Source organism: Oncorhynchus tshawytscha, linkage group LG25, assembly GCF_018296145.1.
Source record: "Oncorhynchus tshawytscha isolate Ot180627B linkage group LG25, Otsh_v2.0, whole genome shotgun sequence".
Taxonomy (NCBI): Eukaryota; Metazoa; Chordata; class Actinopteri; order Salmoniformes; family Salmonidae; genus Oncorhynchus; species Oncorhynchus tshawytscha.
Genome location: NC_056453.1, coordinates 28,020,533 through 28,038,394, shown reverse-complemented (window position 1 = coordinate 28,038,394; position 17,862 = coordinate 28,020,533). Strand labels below are relative to the sequence as shown.

The window sequence follows — 17,862 nt, the reverse complement described above, 5'->3', positions numbered from 1 at the left end:
GAGTCTTCCCATCAAGTGAGATTGGGCGCTGACTACTTATTTAAACCACCCCATTGTAGTTCCTGGCCCCCTAAGTCTCTCTAGGGCAAGGCAGTTAAACCACAAGTAACTGACTGTAATACTAGCTGACATTTATTGAGTAATTGTGTCAGATGTTGGCATTGTAGTTTTATCAACATGCATTTGGCCAGCTCCAATGTTGACTTTATCTCTCTCCACCCCTCTCTCTCTTCTCCCCCTCCCTCCATCCATCTCCCCCCTCTCTCTTTTCCATCTCTCCCCCCAAATCACAGAGGCGGTGGACATGCTGAAGGAAATGAAGGAGAAGGAGGTGGTTGTGAGGGACACCACAGTTACCCTGCTCTTCCATGTCCTCAATGCTGCGGCCATGAAGGGGGACGTGGTAGCTGTCCGTAGGCTCCAAGACACCATCTTCACCCTGGGCCTGGCCACTCCCACCGCCAACCTCTGCTCCCCCCTGGTCTCAGCCCACCTGGAGACGTGAGTAGTACTCCCTCCTCCTGTCCTAACAGCTGTCAGGTACTCTATAGGACTTGTGGGCTAGACTCCAGTCTAGCATCAGACCTGTGTTCAAATACATGTATTTACACTATAGAAAACCTGCAGACAACTGACTATAACTTCTAGTGTATTTTCAAATAATGTGGCCATTTTTAAATGATGTCCTTTAAAACATGTCCTTCAATTAATAACTTGGGCGTTTATTTGTTTAAATCACTGATTACAACAGGCACTTATTAGAGACGGGCTTCTATTTGAGCCAGGTGTCTTTTTCCATAATGCACACAGCTTTGGCTCAGTTGCATAGTTAATTGTTTATTTTCAGTTTTCACTTCCAACATTTTTAATGAATTTCTTCATTTCATGCAATGTGTTATTATTTACACATTGTCACTTTTATTTTTGTCTTAGTATGCCTCTATAAAAAAATATATATATATATATATATATATATATATTATACTGTACCAGTCAAAAGTTTAGACACCAACTCATTCCAGGGTTTTAGTAGTGCAGACATCAAAACTATGAAATAACACATGAAATGTGTTAAAATATAATTAGATTTATATTTGAGTTTCTTCAAAGTAGCCTCCCTTTGCCTTGATGACAGCTCTGCACACTCTTGGCATTCTGTCAACTAGCTTCACCTGGAATTCTTTTCCAACAGTCTTGAAGGAGTTCCCACATATAATGAGCACTTGTTGGCTGCTTTTCCTTCACTCTGCACTCCAACTCATCCCAAACCATCTCAATTGGGTTGAGGTCGGGTGATTGTGGAGGCCAGGTCATCTGATGCAGCACTCCATCACTCTCCTTCTTGGTCATATACCCCTTACACAGCCTGGAGGTGTGTTGGGTCATTGTCCTGTTGAAAAAAATATATAGTCCCACTAAGTGCAAACCAGATGAGATGGCATATTGCTGCAGAATGCTGTGTTAGCAATGCTGGTTAAGTGTGCCTTCAATTCTAAACAAATCACTGACAGCGCCACCAGCAAAGCACCATCACACCACCTCCATGCTTCACGGTGGGAACCACACATGCGGAGATCATCCGTTCACCTACTCTGTGTTTAACAAAGACACGGCAGTTGGAACCCAAAAACTAAAATTTGGACTCAATCAGGACAGATTTCCACCGGTCTAATGTCCATTGTTCGTGTTTCTAGGCCCAACCAAGTGTCTTCTTCTTATTGGCGTCCTTTAGTAGTGGTTTCTTTGCAGCAATTCGACCATGAAGGCCTGATTCACGCAGTCTCCTCTGAACAGTTGATGTTGTTGACATGTGTCTCTTACTTGAACTTTGTGAAGCAGTTATTTGGGCTGTAATCTGAGGCTGGTAACTCTAATGAACTTATCCTCTGCGGTAGAGGTAACTCTGGTCTTCCTTTCCTCTCCTCATGAGAGCCAGTTTCATCATAGCGCTTGATGGTTTTTGCGACTGCACTGACCTTCATGTCATCTCTTTGCTTATTTGAGCTGTTCTTGCCATATTATGGTCTTTTACCAAATAGGACTATATTCTGTATACCACCCCTACCTTGTCACAACACAACTGATTGGCTCAAACACATTAAGAAGGAAAGAAATTCCTGTACTTTTAACAAGGCACACCTGTTAATTGAAATGCATTCCAGGTGACTACCTTCATGAGAGAATGCCAAGTGTGGTTGAGAGAATGCCAAGTGTGCAAAGCTGTCATCAAGGCAAAGGGTGGCTACTTTAAAGAATCTCAAATATAAAGTATATTTTGATTTGTTTTAACTTTTTTGGTTACGACATGATTCCATATGTGTTATTTCATAGTTTTGATGTCTTCACTGTTATTCTTCAATGTAGAGTAGGTTGAATGAGTAGGTGTGTCAACTTTTGACTGCTACTGTATATTATTATTATTATTATTCTCCACTTTGACTGTCCATTTTTGGCAGTTCTTAGTTTTGTGAATAGATGGCGATTTCCCAATTGTCTAGGTGTCTGTACTCTGAAGTTGTTGACTGTTTGAACTCGCCAGTTAGCTAGCAGTTCTCCGCTGTTAGCAGCCATTGGCTAGTAGTTCTTACTGCCGATTTAAATACTGATAATAGCAATTTTTTCGAGTCATTACTGAATTATTTAATGTAACAATTCATTTAGACCCTGTGTTTTATTTGAAACAGCTGTTTATTTGCTGATATGTGTGCTGTTGCCAGGCACAGGGACAAGCGGCTATTTGAGACTGTTTTATGGTATTTGAAAATATTTTAAATAGTCCTAGGACCTGGGTTCAAATGCATGGGAGTATTTATTTGTATTTGGGTACATCTCAATATTTACTTTGAAGTAGTATTTGAACCCAGGTTTGATTAGCTATAATCACTGTCTGGTATGGCAACTGCTCGGTCTCCAACCGCAAGACACTACAGAGGGTAGTGCGTACGGCCCAGTAGATCACTGGGGCTAAGCTGCCTGCCATTCAGGACCTCAACACCAGGCAGTGTCAGAGAAAGGCCTTAAAAATTGTCAGACCCCAGCCACCCCAGTCATAGACTGTTCTCTCTGCTACCGCATAGCAAGCGGTACTGGAGCGCCAAGTCTAGGACCAAAAGGCTTCTCGACAGCTTTTACCCCCAAGCCATAAGACTCCTGAACAGGTCATCAAATGGCTACCCAGACTATTTACATTGTGTGTGTGTGTCCCATAATAATCCTTCATTCTAAGTGGTGGAATGGAACAGAGCCCAGATGATAACGCCCAACAGGGTACCTGAACATTTTCTCTGGGAAAAGGACTTCCTGTGTCTCACTGCTTCATTGTTCGTCATTGGCTGTGGTGGGTCATGTGAGCCAGAGTTCCTGATCATGCTTGAAGGAGCATTCTGGGGAATTGGTTCAGTCAGGGAGGGTTTGGATCTGGGGCTGGGCTGTGCATGCATTTTTGTGTTTGTGTGTCTTTCTAACAGAGGTGGGGGGGGGTAGATTGCGAGGCTTTGTGTGTTTGGGGATCGGCCAGCTGCTGTACCCCTAACAACCCTAGCCTCCCCCTCCTGACCCCTATTTACATAACTCTGACTCACGCTCCGCGTCTCTGAGATGGCTATCGATGCCTTCTCGCTAAAAATGTAATATGCAAATCAGTCCGGGGGAAAAAAACCTGTGTTTCTGGGAGCCGCGGCCCCATGGCCCCACCCCTCAGCCCCTGTTCAGGTCTATTTGTGAGAACAGCTTTTAAGTAGATCAGCTCATTTGCATGTTAATTATGTACAGAGCACTAATTGCTGGATTTGCCACAGCCATGCGGCGCACTGTTCGAAACAACCCCCCTTCGCTCACACACACACACACCCTTTTCCCCCAACATGCTCTGGGAGAGGGTGTACCAAGGGTGTACCTTTACACACATGGACGTTTGACACACACAACAGTGTGGTGCAAGCGCCCCCCTGGGGCTGTTTGTTTGCTGTCAGTCAGTGCTCAACACAAACACACCGTGGAGGTTCATGCCTTAATTGCTGCCTGCTCTGAGATTAGCTTGGTAATTTCCCCAGGTTCATTAGCAGCAGTGAAAACAAGGGATCTCTCTTCTCCCTGCACAGAGCAGAGCCATGTTCACCACTGAATCACTGGGGTTCACTGGGCTCACAATACAAAACCCAGGGTGAGGAATGCTTTATAGAGGGATTTCTAGACCTGTAAAGGTCTCTCTGTGGCGTAGTATAGCCTAGACCTCTTCTTGGCACAAAGACAAAGTTTAGAGACGTAAGTTAAGGATTTTTGTCTTATTTTTTGCCATCCCCAGAATAAGGGTTCCCGTTCTCTTCACGTCTCTGCCCTTTATCTTTTCCACATCTATCTCTTTCCCCTTTCTTCTCCATATTTATCCCTTCCCATCTCCTCCACTATTCATCCCTCCTTTTCGCTCTCCATCTCATCCCCTCCTCTTTCTCTTCTCTCTGTTGGTGCCGTCAGTCAGGGAGGCGTTGGCGGCGGAGGACAAAGCGCTACGTGTCATTCTGGCGACGCTGTCTCATCACAGTGTCAGCAGTAATGACTTAATGAACACTTCTCCCCCAGATTAACGCTGACAGCCCGTCAGCCTAGCCAGTTAGCCGCCGAGCACCGCTCCAACACACTGGCTCGCTCTCTGAGACGCTAACCGCTAGCTAACTGCCTTACTGGATCCATATCCTTGATTAGCACCCCTGCAATGCTAATGAGCCTAACAATGGGAGGTGGGAGAGACCAGTCTTGGAGAGGGGGTGGGGGGGTGGTGTATTACAGTTGGAGATGAGACGGAGGAGAGCTGTCAGGCGGCTCCAGCCTGAGATGGAGAACTGGATTCACTCTTAGTGTGTGCACGAGAGGGGGTGAGGGACAAATTGGGAGTGGAGTATGTAAGTGCAGCTGTACAACACAAATGTGGAACCGAGACAGACTAGCCATTAAGTTGGACTTGACCACAGATTAATCAATATGTCTGTCACTGTGTGTACAGATTATACTGTATGTTGTGGCTTTGCAGTTGTGTCCTAATGTAACTCATAACAGCAGGCTAGAGGTGTCACGATCAAACACCACCACCCCCCCCACACACACACACACACTCTCCCCTACACACACTCTCTTCTGCGTGGCCCTCCCTCCCTTCCTTCCAGGGGACAGTGGTGTGATAACGTGAATGCCAATCTCTGTGGAACAAAAGAGTGGGACGGAGGAGAGGAAGGAGGGAAGGAGAGGCGTGCAAAGAAATAATGAAAGGATGGAAAGAAGTGATCTTTCTTGTCTAATCCTTCAGGTTCTGTGCGTAAAGCACTTGCTGCCACCATCTTTTTTCAGGACTTAATTGGCTGGAAAGTGCTTGACATGCAAAGTTGGTGACATTAACGGGGAACGTGTTTGAGTAAATCGGAGCGCAAGTGACAGCTAAATTGTACCTAGGGAAATTATGAAGCCTTCAACATGGTTAATTCTCTTTTTGGTTGGAGATGGGAGGAGAGGGCGCTGTAATTGCGATGCTGGTCGGGAGTTTCTAAAGACGTTTTTTCCTGTGAGAAGGGGTTCGGGGTATTTGGGTGGGCGGAATGGAGGTGTCGTCGAATGGAGGGAGGGTGGTGTAAATGTCTGATCGACCGTCTTGGTATTAAATTATTCTGTAGAATTTTACAGAATACCTTTGGAATGAGGTAACACTGACTGAGTGTATGTATGGCTGTAACTTAACTCCAGTTTGAGGATTCATACACACATGCCTGGCAGGTAAATCACAGGTCACTATATTCCTGTCCAGTAAAAGTTTCTCCATCACTTTTTTGGGAATAAATTACACCTCTTCTCTCCCTCTCTCTGCTGCTCTCTCATTCTCTGGAGAGTGGCTGTTCAATCAGGAAGCGAGTGGTTGAATTGCCTCTTGACTCCTGCTTGATGAATAATGTTGTCGCTCTTCATTTCAATTAAAACCGATTGCCTGAGCCCAGTTTGTGTTCCAAGCTCAATCACATCCTGTGTTTTGCCCGTACCCACCTCCCCCTCCTCTCCATTCTGCCCATACCAAGGTCAGACTTTTTTTGGGTGGGAGGCACATTTCCTTGTCCGGCGGCTGTATAATCTTCAAGAGTAGAAAACACTACAGAAATTATACCTGTTACTCACTCCCTCCCCGCTCTCTGGCTCGCTATCCCACCCCACCTGACCCCTCCCAACAGTGCCCTATCCTCTGTGACCTCTGTGTGATTGGCATGGTAATTACCCAATCAACAGATTGATGGCGGCGCAGTCACAATAGAAGGGATTGGAGTGGTGTTTTTCTGTCTTCTCCGTCAGCCCTCTGTCAGCCCCACTCCCAGGCTCTTTGTTCAGGGGGAGGAGCGGGAGGAGGGTGGAGATGGCACGGGGAGCGCTCTAATTTTGTTGCCATATTCCTCTAAATTGCGCAGCTGGGGGTGAGGTGAGGGGGGTGAGGGATGCTGAAAGCGTTGGAGAACAGGAGAGAAGGCTAAAGATCACAAAAGAGGTTGTTTCCCGTCTATTCATCCATTCACCCTGGAAAAACCCAATGTTTTTAATCATTTGTTCTACCAGAGAGATTTGTCAAAGGAACGTGGCCAATTGCCTCATCTCCTGGTTGACCTGTCAGGGCTGAAAACGGCTCCATTGTTGTGAGGTCAGTCATTTGTGACGGAGGTCAAAGGCCTGGAGTAGTCTTGTTTTCGCTCAGTCATATAGATTTGATTTTAAATGAATGTTCTCTTTCTCTCTCTGTGTGTCTCACCAGTAAGGACCTTGGCGGGGCTCTGGAGGCAGCTATGGAGTGTCAGAAGCAGTATGGACAACTCCCACGTATCCACGACGTCATCTGTGGCCTGGTGGAGAGGGGAGACACGGAGCTCCTACAGAAAGGTGAATGCCACCACCACAAATCAAATTTCTTGATCACATGCGCCAAATACAACTGGTGTAGACGTTACAGTGAAATGCTTGCTTACGTACCTTTCCCAACGAGTCAGTTTCAAAATAATAATACAAAATGAAATAGTAACTAACACGAGGAATACACTAGAATGGAGCTATATGCAGGAGTACGAGGTATTTCAGATAGATATGTAGATGAAGGCAGGGTAAAGTGACTAGGCATCAAGATAGATAATACGAGTAAAATAAAGAACAGTAGCAGCAGCAAATTATGTGTTTGTGAATGTGTGAGGGTTTTGTGTTTGTGTGTGTATCTGTGTCTAGTGAATGTGTACATATTTGTATTTATTATGGATCCCCACTCTTCCTTGGGTCCAGCAAAATTAAGGCAGTTATACAATTTGAAAAACATTACATTCATAACAGATTTCACAACACACAAAGTGTGTGTCCTCAGGCCCATACTCCACTACCACATATCTACAACGCAAAATCCATGCTTACGTGTGTGTATAGTGCGTATGTTATCGTGTGTGTATAGTTTGTGTTACTTCACAGTCCCTGCTTATAGTCTAGGTCAGTGCAGATAGTTCAGGTATCATTAGTTGACTATTTCTAACCCCAAGCCATAAGACTGCTGGTCTGTGAGTCGATGCTCCGGTACCGTTTTCCAGACGGTAGCAGAGTGAACAGTCTATGGTTTGGCTGGCTGGAGTTTGGGCAAATGTTCCGTCCTTCCTCAGATATAGAGGCCCTGGATGGCAGGGAGCTCGTCCCCAGTGTTGTCCTGGGTTGTCTCTCAACTCTTCATCCATCCCTCCTCCCTACACCCTCACATTCATGACATGTAGTGCAACAATGTGTGTGTGATGTACAATGTGCACTCTCCCAAGACAGCCCGTAGTCACTGTGTAGTGTCTACTAAGAGCCCACCATTGACAACGGGCCCCAGGTCACTGTGGAGGATGCTGGCGATCATGATTTTAATGGCTCCTCCTCTTGACAAATGGCTGGTGAAGGGGTTAAGTCCTTTGTGTGCTGTAGGTGAGTGTGTTTGAGTGGCCCCCCCTGTTGAGCACCACTCTACACCCCCTGGCCCTATGCCCTCTTCTCTCACCCTGTGAGTGGCACTGCCCCTGCCCAGGGTCAGACGGGGCCTCCCCTTAAACACACACCCCTGTGCTGCTCTGTCCTCTCACCCTGTGAGTGACACTGCCCCTGCCCAGGGTCAGACGGGGCCTCCCCTTAAACACACACCCCTGTGCTGCTCTGTCCTCTCACCCTGTGAGTGACACTGCCCCTGCCCAGGGTCAGACGGGGCCTCCCCTTAAACACACACCCCTGTGCTGCTCTGTCCTCTCACCCTGCCTGGAAACCACATATTGTGTTGGTTATCAAAAATTCACTTAATTTCTATCCCTCAGCAAACTTATGAATGGATGGATGGAAATAGTTTTCTGTGTGTCAGTCCCTTTTTTCAAATGTACAGATTGTTAAAGAGTGTGAGGTTTGCATTGGTATTAGTTTTGAGTGTCTCTATGGATAGACTGTGTGTGTGTGCTGGTGTGTATGCAGATGAGCCCCCACATCTCCACCTGGCCAGTGCCTGATAGAGGGAGATTGGCAGCAGACTGCTGAGAGCAGCTCTTTGAGAAGTTTCAGCTCTGAAAGCCAAGCAGCTTATAGCCATTCTAATGGGACTGGAAGAATGTGGGGAAAAGCTTTCTGCAAGTGTGTGTGTGTTGTTTTGTTTAGCCTCTCATACCTCTCTCTCCTCGCTCTCCCTCTCCTCTTCCCACAGCGATGGACTTTGTGAGCCAGGAGCGAGGCGAGATGACAATGCTGTACGACCTCTTTTTCGCCTTCATGCAGACTGGCCGCCACCGGGAGGCCCGCAAAATCATTGAGGTGGGACCACCACCCAACCTCCCATTGTGTTTGCATGCAGTACACCGCTATTTTAAAGATACTTAATTAGACGGCAGTAATAAGTTCCCTCTTTTTAAATTAGATTGGGTCTAAATCTGAACTAATGCCATTCCCCAGCAACACAATGGAACAGGTGGGGGAAGCAGAGGAGTGTGTTTGTGCGTGTTCCGTGCTGGATGTGGCCAGTGGTTTATATGAAAAGCAGTCACTTATTTCCAATTTCTATTAAGAGATTGGAGCCAATCCTATCTCTGTGAATTTCCTGGGAGCTAACAGGTCAGGGGTTAAGCTACAGTTCTGATTTGAGGGATTGACTGCGTTTTTGTATTTGCATATTAACTGGCTAGAGAGGACAGGCACATTCCTGAACACATTGCTGTATATCGCTGTGGCGTTAAGGGGGGTAGGTTAATGCCTAAAACTCTGGGGAGGTGTTAAACATCTCAGCAACCACATTACTATGATATAGCCATCTTCTGAGATGGCCAGCGAACACCGTTTCAGGAGAGGGATGCTAATTGGGCTGTAAGGTGGTTACTCGTTAGGTTTGAGGGGGTACATCATTCTGGGGGCAGGGTTAGGGTTCAGCAGAGCTGCATATTGAAGATGTTTTGCGGCTGGAGTGGAGAAGAGCTTCTATTAGCTGAAGGTACCTAGGGAAGAAGCGCTCCGTACAAGTCCTGTTTTCTTGATTCGTTTTCTGTGTCTTTTGTTCGTGTCAGTCCATCCGCCGTCTCTGCTTTCAGGCCGTTCCCCCGACACACACTCCAAACGCTTGCAGCTCAGGAGTCTATTCTTCCTCACTGAACATTTATTTAGACAAAACCATTCAGATGTTTAATTATCCAACCATCCTAATCTCCCAGCTCAATTCCCCTGTCTACTCTGTCCACTTGCATGACTGGATGGATACCAGTTAGTACGGATTAGTGCCATGAGGTGTGTGTCTGTGCGTATTCTTGTTTTAAGTCAAATGGGGGTATTTGTGTACCGTGTGTTGTATGTGGGGCGGAAGCTGGAACGCAGATGCTATAACCATATGTGTGTGTCTTAATGCAGATATTAATTTGACCATAGACACAATCCATGCCGTTTAGGATTACAACCATTTCCAGAACTGTGTCCTCATACGATCCTTATTAAAGCTAGGTAGATGTAGTGGTTGTTGTTATTGTTGTTCTGGGCTGCAGCAGGCTGGCTGGCAGCGCCCATCCTAAGCCTCTTCCTGCTTATTAAAAACTCATCAGATGAGGAGGCTTTGGTCCGGGGGGGATAAGATGAAAATGATGTCGGTGAGGATGGATCGACAGTAGAGGGACGGTCACTCGATAAGGAGGGGAGCAGGAGCTTTAGTTATGTGGCCCTGAACGCCTTTTAATATCCTGATTCTTCAGGATGAGAATAATGCTGTCTGCTGGAACTGTGTGGCTCTCGCACTCTCTCTCTCTCTCTCTCTCAACTTTACCAGATCATCTATGTATCATGGTGTCCTGGCCCTGTGACAGGGCTTGCCAAAAGCTGCTTGTCCCCTCTGAGTTTCTATAAGGAGGATTTAGGACATGAACTATGATTTGCAAACCCTCTTAAATATTGACATGCTATTATTGTGTACTAATACCCCTCTAAGAATGGAACGTACAGTCCCTGTTCCATATCGTCTTAGAAGGGGAGGTTCCGACAAGCTTCAGATGATACCAGACCAACACATCATTTAGTGTTTTTCATTTCAACTTCAATATCTTCTTTTGGCTTTTTGTTTTGTCATGAAATGCCCTTCAGTTCCATTGACATTCTTCTGGTTTTGTATGTTTGTGACAATCTGTTCCAAATGTGGGCAGTTGGATTTAGGCCTAAAAGGGGTCTCCTTTCTGGTCTATTGTGAACTTGTGACTCACTACATGTTGTTGTGTACTGTGCTTAATGTCTCCATATTGTGCAGAACTTTGTATTGAGGCTAAACGTAGAAGAGAACTCTCTACCTGGTCTGTGTGTATAAATAGCTGCGACGTGGTCTCATGTCGGACCGGTAGGTCAGAATCAGAAAAAGCTCTCGTTCTCCCAGCCAGATATCCTCTCCATGTGAACTCTGCCCCCTAAATCTGCCCACTAATTAAAATGAGTGATATCTGGGAGGTCAGATGGATGACTGAGATCTATCACAGAGACCTTTCCTCTTCAGTGGAGCTTCAAGTGTCAGAACAGAGAGGCTCGCCGCTGACTCTGTTTTGTATAATTGCAAGGTGTTTAATTGCAGGTAATTAAATGAAATACAATAGAAATGGGTACCACTTTTTGGTTATGGTTAAGGTTAGGTGGTTTTGTTAAGGGGTGGGCACCATTAGGTAGGTGTGTGTGGGGGGGTGTAAGGTGGGTTTTGTGTAAGTGGGGAGTATTAATTATAAGTGTCAAATACAAGAAATTGAGATTGTTGAGCATAATTTGTGAGAGGGTAGTATGACTACATGAGGATGAGTATAGAAAGGCTATGTGAGTTTGTGCAACAGTCACTACTGCATTGTCTTTGCTGTGGGTGTGTGATGTGAGCTTGTTGTGGCACTCTAGTCCAGACAGCATAGTCAAAGGGGCTGAGTTTCATAAACCACAAAGCAGCAGGCAGGAGATTGTCTTAATAATCTGACCTAGATGTCCTTTTGGGGATTGGGATATGTGCTGGAAGTGAAAAGTAGAGAGTGTGTGTGTGTGAAGCGGGAGGAAGAGGGACTTATCACCATGGATTTTATGCCCGGGAAGATTTGCCCTCGGGGGCTTAGATCCCTGGCTGGAGGGGTGGGGGTAGCAAGCTGGGCTGGGGGCGGGGCGGGGGGATTTCCTGTTTGCTGTAGAAAAAATATGTACCACTTGCTCTCGGCCTTATTTACTAAGCAGATTAGACGCGGTGGCGGAGAACAGAACAAATTGTAATTTGTCCTTTGGCTGGTTGTATAAGACCATAATGCGTAGTCTTTTTTTGATCAAGTAGCCATGGTCCTGCAGCACAGGGGGATTGAGAGATCTTGGTCATAGACAGATTAACATGTCAGGGCAGAGTGGAAGAACCAAGGGACTATCTCACTCTGATTGACTGGAGCACTGATGAAATGCTATCCCATCTCTAACCCCTTCCACCCCACCCTCCCTAGCCTTTATGAACACATATCACTCCAAAAATACAGTGTGCTTATGCCACCCTCTCAGTGTGCGTGTCCAAAGGGCATCATACCATAGTATTATCCAGAACCATTATTATATGGCTCTGGTATTATCCATATACACCCTTCATCTTCTATCTTTTTCATGTGATTCTGTTTCTGGTCATTTTGAGCCTGTTGGATATTACTTTCTTGGATAACTCACAGGGGGATTGTTCTAGAGTTGAGATATTCAGATATTCACTTCTGGGAAATTACAGGAATGTATGGGTTTAATGTGTGTTAAATCATGTACTCGATCATGAGGTATGAAATGGAGCTCACTGTATGTTTCAACATGTTGGAATGATGTACTCTGTACAGTATGCAATACAGAAAGGTTTATCAGGCACTAGTTGATTTAACATAAACCACGCTGTATTTGTTTTAAATAAGTCCTTTCTGTTGGTCCCACAGACTCCAGGTTTAAGGGCTAGACCAGGACGCCTGCAGTGGTACGCTGAGAAGTGCATCAACGGCAACCAGGTGAGCGAGAGACCACACACAGTCGCGCGCACACACATGCACACGCACCACGTCTAAAGTATTGTGTCCCTGTGTAGATGGAGTCGTTGGAGAGCATGGTGGATATGACAGCCAAGCTGTTTGAATGTGACCGCGATGAGCTGTATCACTACGTGTTGCGGCTCTGCAGTAAGTCCCCCTCAACCTCCATCCCTACTCTTCTCTGACTGGGTGGCTTTCCTGTCGACATCCTATTACGTTACTATTCAATTAGGATTCTAATCGGGGTTGTGCTCAATTCCAATCAAAGGCAGTCAATTCAGGAAGTAAACTGAAATTTCAACTAAATGATTGAAAAAGGGGCATCTATTTTTAATGGCTTCTCGATAAACTGAAAAGGATATGATATATGTCAAATCACTTCCTAATTGGACTCCCTTCAATTCGAATAGAGCCCAACCCTGATTCTAATTCATAATTCTAAGGTCTTTCCTGTATCTCACCAGCGCTGTATGGATGGACTGACTGGATCTACATTCTCCAAGTTTATGAACCTCACTTTACCCCTGACTGGTTATATTAAGCCCCCCCAACTATCCCTGAAGTCACTACTACTTCCCTCCATCTCCTCTTCTCATGTGACCGTTTAACCTTTGCCCCCCCCCCAATCCCTGGCAGCAATGTGGGGTGAGCAGTGGCGTAACCCCAGGGCCATTTTGTGTGTGAGAGAATGGGTTCAGAATCCCAGTATCCACAGATAGTGTATGACTAGATTACATCTCGTGAAGATTGAGCTTTTTTGGAACTGTTTGCCCAGTTCAGCCCGGGGCAGATAAAGCCTGCTCGGATACAAATCAAATCAGCCCAGAGTTAAGTGTCTGGCTGAGGAGGATGAGCAGATTAGGCCTTTCCTACCTTGATTGCTCTCTCAGCATTAAGCAGCATGAGTGTCAACAAGGAATCTTGATGTCTGTGTGCGTATACATGTTGGTGTGCATGTTTTATGTTTTTTATTTAACCTTTTATTTAACCAAGTAGTCTCGTTTATAAAATATATTTTTGAAGAGTTTGTGTGTGTGTGTGCGTTCATGTGATCATGCTCTTTCTCACCCTCAGAGGACACAAACGACTGGCGCAAGGCGGAGGCCACCTGGACCAAGATGCAGGAGGAGAATGTGATACCAAGAGAGAGGACCCTGCGCATACTGGCTGACATCCTCAAGAGTAATGGACAGGAGGTGCCTTTCGAGGTGCCTGAGGTAAAAAAGCCTTCTGAAATCACTTACTGCTCTGCCACCACTAGTAAGCACAGCTCTCCTTTTATTTCTATTCCATCAAATCAGTCATTTTCCCAAATCAGTGTTTGCTTCATTAAAGCTCATCCTCTCTGCTGATGTTCAAATCGTTGTATTTTAGCTACAGCTAGGGTAAATTTGAATTTGGGATGATCATTGGGACAGGAATTAATACTAGCCCCTAATGCCCAAATAATTCAGCCACTGCTAAATAACACCATGTATTCTGCTGCTTAGTGGACTTTAGCACAAGTCTCTAGAGGACTCTGGCAGAGGCTACTGGAAAGATGTGACCAAATTACCCAGCATTCCCTCTGCTTGACTGCACCCATTTCCTCTGTTGATTCAAAATACATTATTTCTCCATTGGAATACATTATTTTCCAGCTTCCTTCCAGTTGTGTCCATGCTTGTTGGGGAGGCCTGGAGGGAGATGAGACTCAAAGTGATGGCTTTAGCCCTTGGAGATGACCTTTGTGACCTGAGGCTCCCTGGAGTTGTCAACCCCCACACCCCCTTTTAGCCTCCCCGGCCCGTATGCCTAGCCTAATTTACCCCAGGCCAGCGTAGCTTAACCCCCTCCCCCGGTCGCTGAACGGGTGACTGAAGATTGAGGGACCCTACAACAGTCTACTTAACACACACACACACCTCACTCAAAAAAGACGCATCGCAATTCTTATACTTAAAGGGAAATTTTTCATGACATGCGCAAAAGGTTCCTGCAACGTGGTTGTAATTAGTGTCATTGAACAGGCCTATACCCGTGCTAGAGAGACTGAATGACAAAGCCTAGTCACTAACACGAATAGAAACCAGTACAAAACACCCCCAAGTTTGTGTTTTTCCACAGAGTACAGCCCATGTGCCGGTCGGGTCAAATCCATTGTATTGAAACTCTGGAACATCCTCAAATGTGATCCAAATCTACCAGAGTTCACAACATGTTCCCCTCTAATTTGTTTTCGCCGTGCGCACAATCTTGCCGATTCCGTTACGCACAGCATGCAGCAAACCAAGAAGCGTGACGCTAGGCTCCCAGGCCCTCCCAATGGAAACTACAAGTGTGGCCACTGTACATTGATAATATGACCGATACAACAACAAAAATTCCACCCAAGAACAGGTAAAGAATATAAAATCTAAAGCTTCATTAATTGTAGCACCACAAAAGTCCTATACATGTTCAAATGCCTCTGTGCTGCTGTTTATATTGGTCAAACTAAGCGAGCATTGAAACATCGCATCGCAGAACTTAAGGCTGCTATTAGAAATAAGAACAGATAGATTGTGTGCCACTGCATCGAAGCCAACCATGGCTCACCTTCCTCCCTGCTCTTTGTAGCCATAGAACACGTCCAAGTTTCACCAAGAGGAGGTGATATCGAACATAACTAAAACATTCTGGCATTGTTTTTTCATTATGTACCGGCTGCACGACCATCCACTCAAGAAGAAACAATTGTCCAGCGCACTGATAGAGAATTCATCATTTAAAAAGTAACAAATATTTTACAGTCTTATAGAGAGAAGACTATTCACTAGTCAAGGGTGTAATGGTACCATGGAAAGCCTTGCTGACAGCTGTCTGTAGGCATTTAGAAGAAATGTCTGTGGTCTACAACCACTACAAAATAACACAAGGTATTTTTTAATACGAGGTGTTATTTATATGTATAGTAAGTAGTGGCAAGAGAACTGTTGACGCTACATAAGGTTAATAGCAAGTAACAACAAGAGAATAGTTGAAGATGCACATGGGTAATAAGGGAGATTACCGAGTGTGTTTGGGAATGGTACTAAGTGGATGTGAAGTTGTGTGATTGTGAGATATGAAGCTGATTTGGATAATAAGCTGATTGATATTTGGATAATAATTGGTTCTTTTTTTGGAACCTCTCTAGTGTATGGATAATTAACAATGAGCCATTTAAGATGGACTTTGAGTGTCCCTGTGTAAGAATTTCCACAACACGTCCGAACGGTTTGGCCTACAAACTAATATGGAAAGATGAGGACACTCACAAACACGGTTCTCCGTTTTGCTCGAAGACCCCCATAAGTCAGTAACGCTGATGTGCCAGCTTCTGTCTGTAGCATCCAAACCATTTTGGGCTACAAACATGGCATCCAGTTTCTGTCTCTCCGTCAGTGAAAAGCCACTGGTTAACTGAGCTCATAAAGCTCCCTCCTCACTCTCCTGTGAAACTCCACCTTGTGCTTCATTTCCATGTGCTTGTGGAACAGACTTCCAGTACCACTCACAATCCCAGATCTCTGAGAAACTCAGGAGGACCTGACCCAAAGCCACATGTTCAACCAGTTCTAGATGTACCATAATGCATTCTAAACATGGAATGTTGAGAAATACACAAATGGCAATAAACCAAATCCTGGTGAGAATACACTATTTCATTCTTACCCATGTTAATATATTTGATGGTCTTCCAAGGAGATATTGATGTGCCATCCATGGTCCGGACTGATGAAATTGCTGGGTGTAAAAGCTCATTTTAGAAAAATGTAGAATCTTCGATGGCAGTCGTCTAGTCTAGTCTTGGGGTTGTTGCAACCAAAACTGAGTTGCAAATCAATGCTGTGGCTCTTAACCAAGCATTCTCAATACAAACATTCTACCTACTTTGCTTTGAGTGATTTTGTGTTTTCATGATTCAGAATTGCCACGACAAAGAAAAATAGTGAAATTAAGTGAAGTACTAAAATCAGTTTTACATTGAACTCGACAGACATGCACCAATCACCCAGATATGTTGTGATATGCAATTTGCAACTCTCTGTTTCTATGCTTCCTTGTAGAATTATGAAACACCGATTTAACTTGCGCACGCACACACTATTCTATGGGATAAGCATGCTCTTGTGTTCCTATCATTTGTGTACCATAGGGGCCGTTGTTTTTGTATCGTGTGAATATTGACCCATATTTTACCAGTGACTGTTTTGATAGTAGTTATTCACAGTATGTTGTACTCTACCTTTCCATAGGTGTGGTATGAGCAGGCTGCAGACAGAGAAGCACAGTCAGAGACCAAGCCTGAAGGGTCAAAGGGCAAAGCCACCAAGTCAGCCAGCACCCAGGCTGCTACTGCAGAGAACAACCCTGCTGACTACCAGTTCAGACTGCTCACCCTATGCAAGAAGGGCAAGGCTAAAGGTATTGCTACCAGACCTCCATTGGTAATATTGGGGATTTCCTGGGCTTCTCTTAATACAGACTGTCCCATGACCACTGAGACATGTTTTACGAAACATGTTTGGTTGTCCTGTTGACATGGTGGATTGTTGAATGCTTTTCATATGTTTCCTGATGGTGATCTCTATCAATCCCTCTCTCCTGCTACATTTCTCATCCTCTCTCCCTCCATCTCCCTCTGTTGGTCTGTCCAGAGGCCTATGATATGCTGAAGGATATTGAAAGGAAGGGTGTGACCCTGGGCCCGGCCCCCTACGACAGTCTGATCCGGGCTCTGCTGGCCGAGGGTAGTATGGAGAACGCCATGGTGGTCAAAGAGATGTGAGTTTGTCTGTGTGTGTTCACCAGTCAGTACGTCCTGTGTCCTCTCCGTCACTCCCCCTCTCTATATGCCAGTGGTCCTGACAAAGAAACCACACACTTTTGCAGTGGGCTACTTCCACACTTGGAGTCAAATTCTGGTTTGTCACAGGTTAAGCTTACAGTATACAGGGCAGCCAGGGTTCTTGAATTAGGTTTGAGATTACCAAGTGATTGTGAATTGACCCTTAACCCTGCTGGATGTGAACAGCAGTGGTCTGGTAAGCCTCGGAAGCGCTTGAGCCCCTTCCTATTGCCACAGATTAATTTTGTTTTCTGGGAAGCGGATGACTTTGCACAAAAATGACAATCTTCTGCTGATTAGTAATGTATCGTGTGTGTGTTTTTTGGTTGTCCTGGGATCTTAGTAGCAGGAGTTATCCCTTTTAAAAAACGAGAGCGAAATTAGGTTCTCATCGCTCATAACACATGACTGATGATCTGTCCCCTTCGAGCAGGAGAGTCTTTGTATAATCCTCTTCCCTCACTCACTGCCCTC

The 17,862-nt window shown here is 45.3% G+C and overlaps 1 protein-coding gene across 1 annotated transcript in view; it reads left to right on the top strand.

Annotated features, from left to right (window-relative positions):
• Nucleotides 1–17,862, top strand: part of lrpprc (leucine-rich pentatricopeptide repeat containing) — a 76,687-nt gene that overhangs the window by 41,519 nt on the left and 17,306 nt on the right. The window contains exons 23-30 of the mRNA XM_042306200.1: nucleotides 294–501; nucleotides 6,776–6,900; nucleotides 8,714–8,820; nucleotides 12,447–12,515; nucleotides 12,593–12,683; nucleotides 13,611–13,753; nucleotides 16,796–16,964; nucleotides 17,198–17,324. Coding sequence (XP_042162134.1) covers nucleotides 294–501; nucleotides 6,776–6,900; nucleotides 8,714–8,820; nucleotides 12,447–12,515; nucleotides 12,593–12,683; nucleotides 13,611–13,753; nucleotides 16,796–16,964; nucleotides 17,198–17,324 — 1,039 coding nt within the window. The remainder of the gene's footprint in view (nucleotides 1–293; nucleotides 502–6,775; nucleotides 6,901–8,713; nucleotides 8,821–12,446; nucleotides 12,516–12,592; nucleotides 12,684–13,610; nucleotides 13,754–16,795; nucleotides 16,965–17,197; nucleotides 17,325–17,862) is intronic.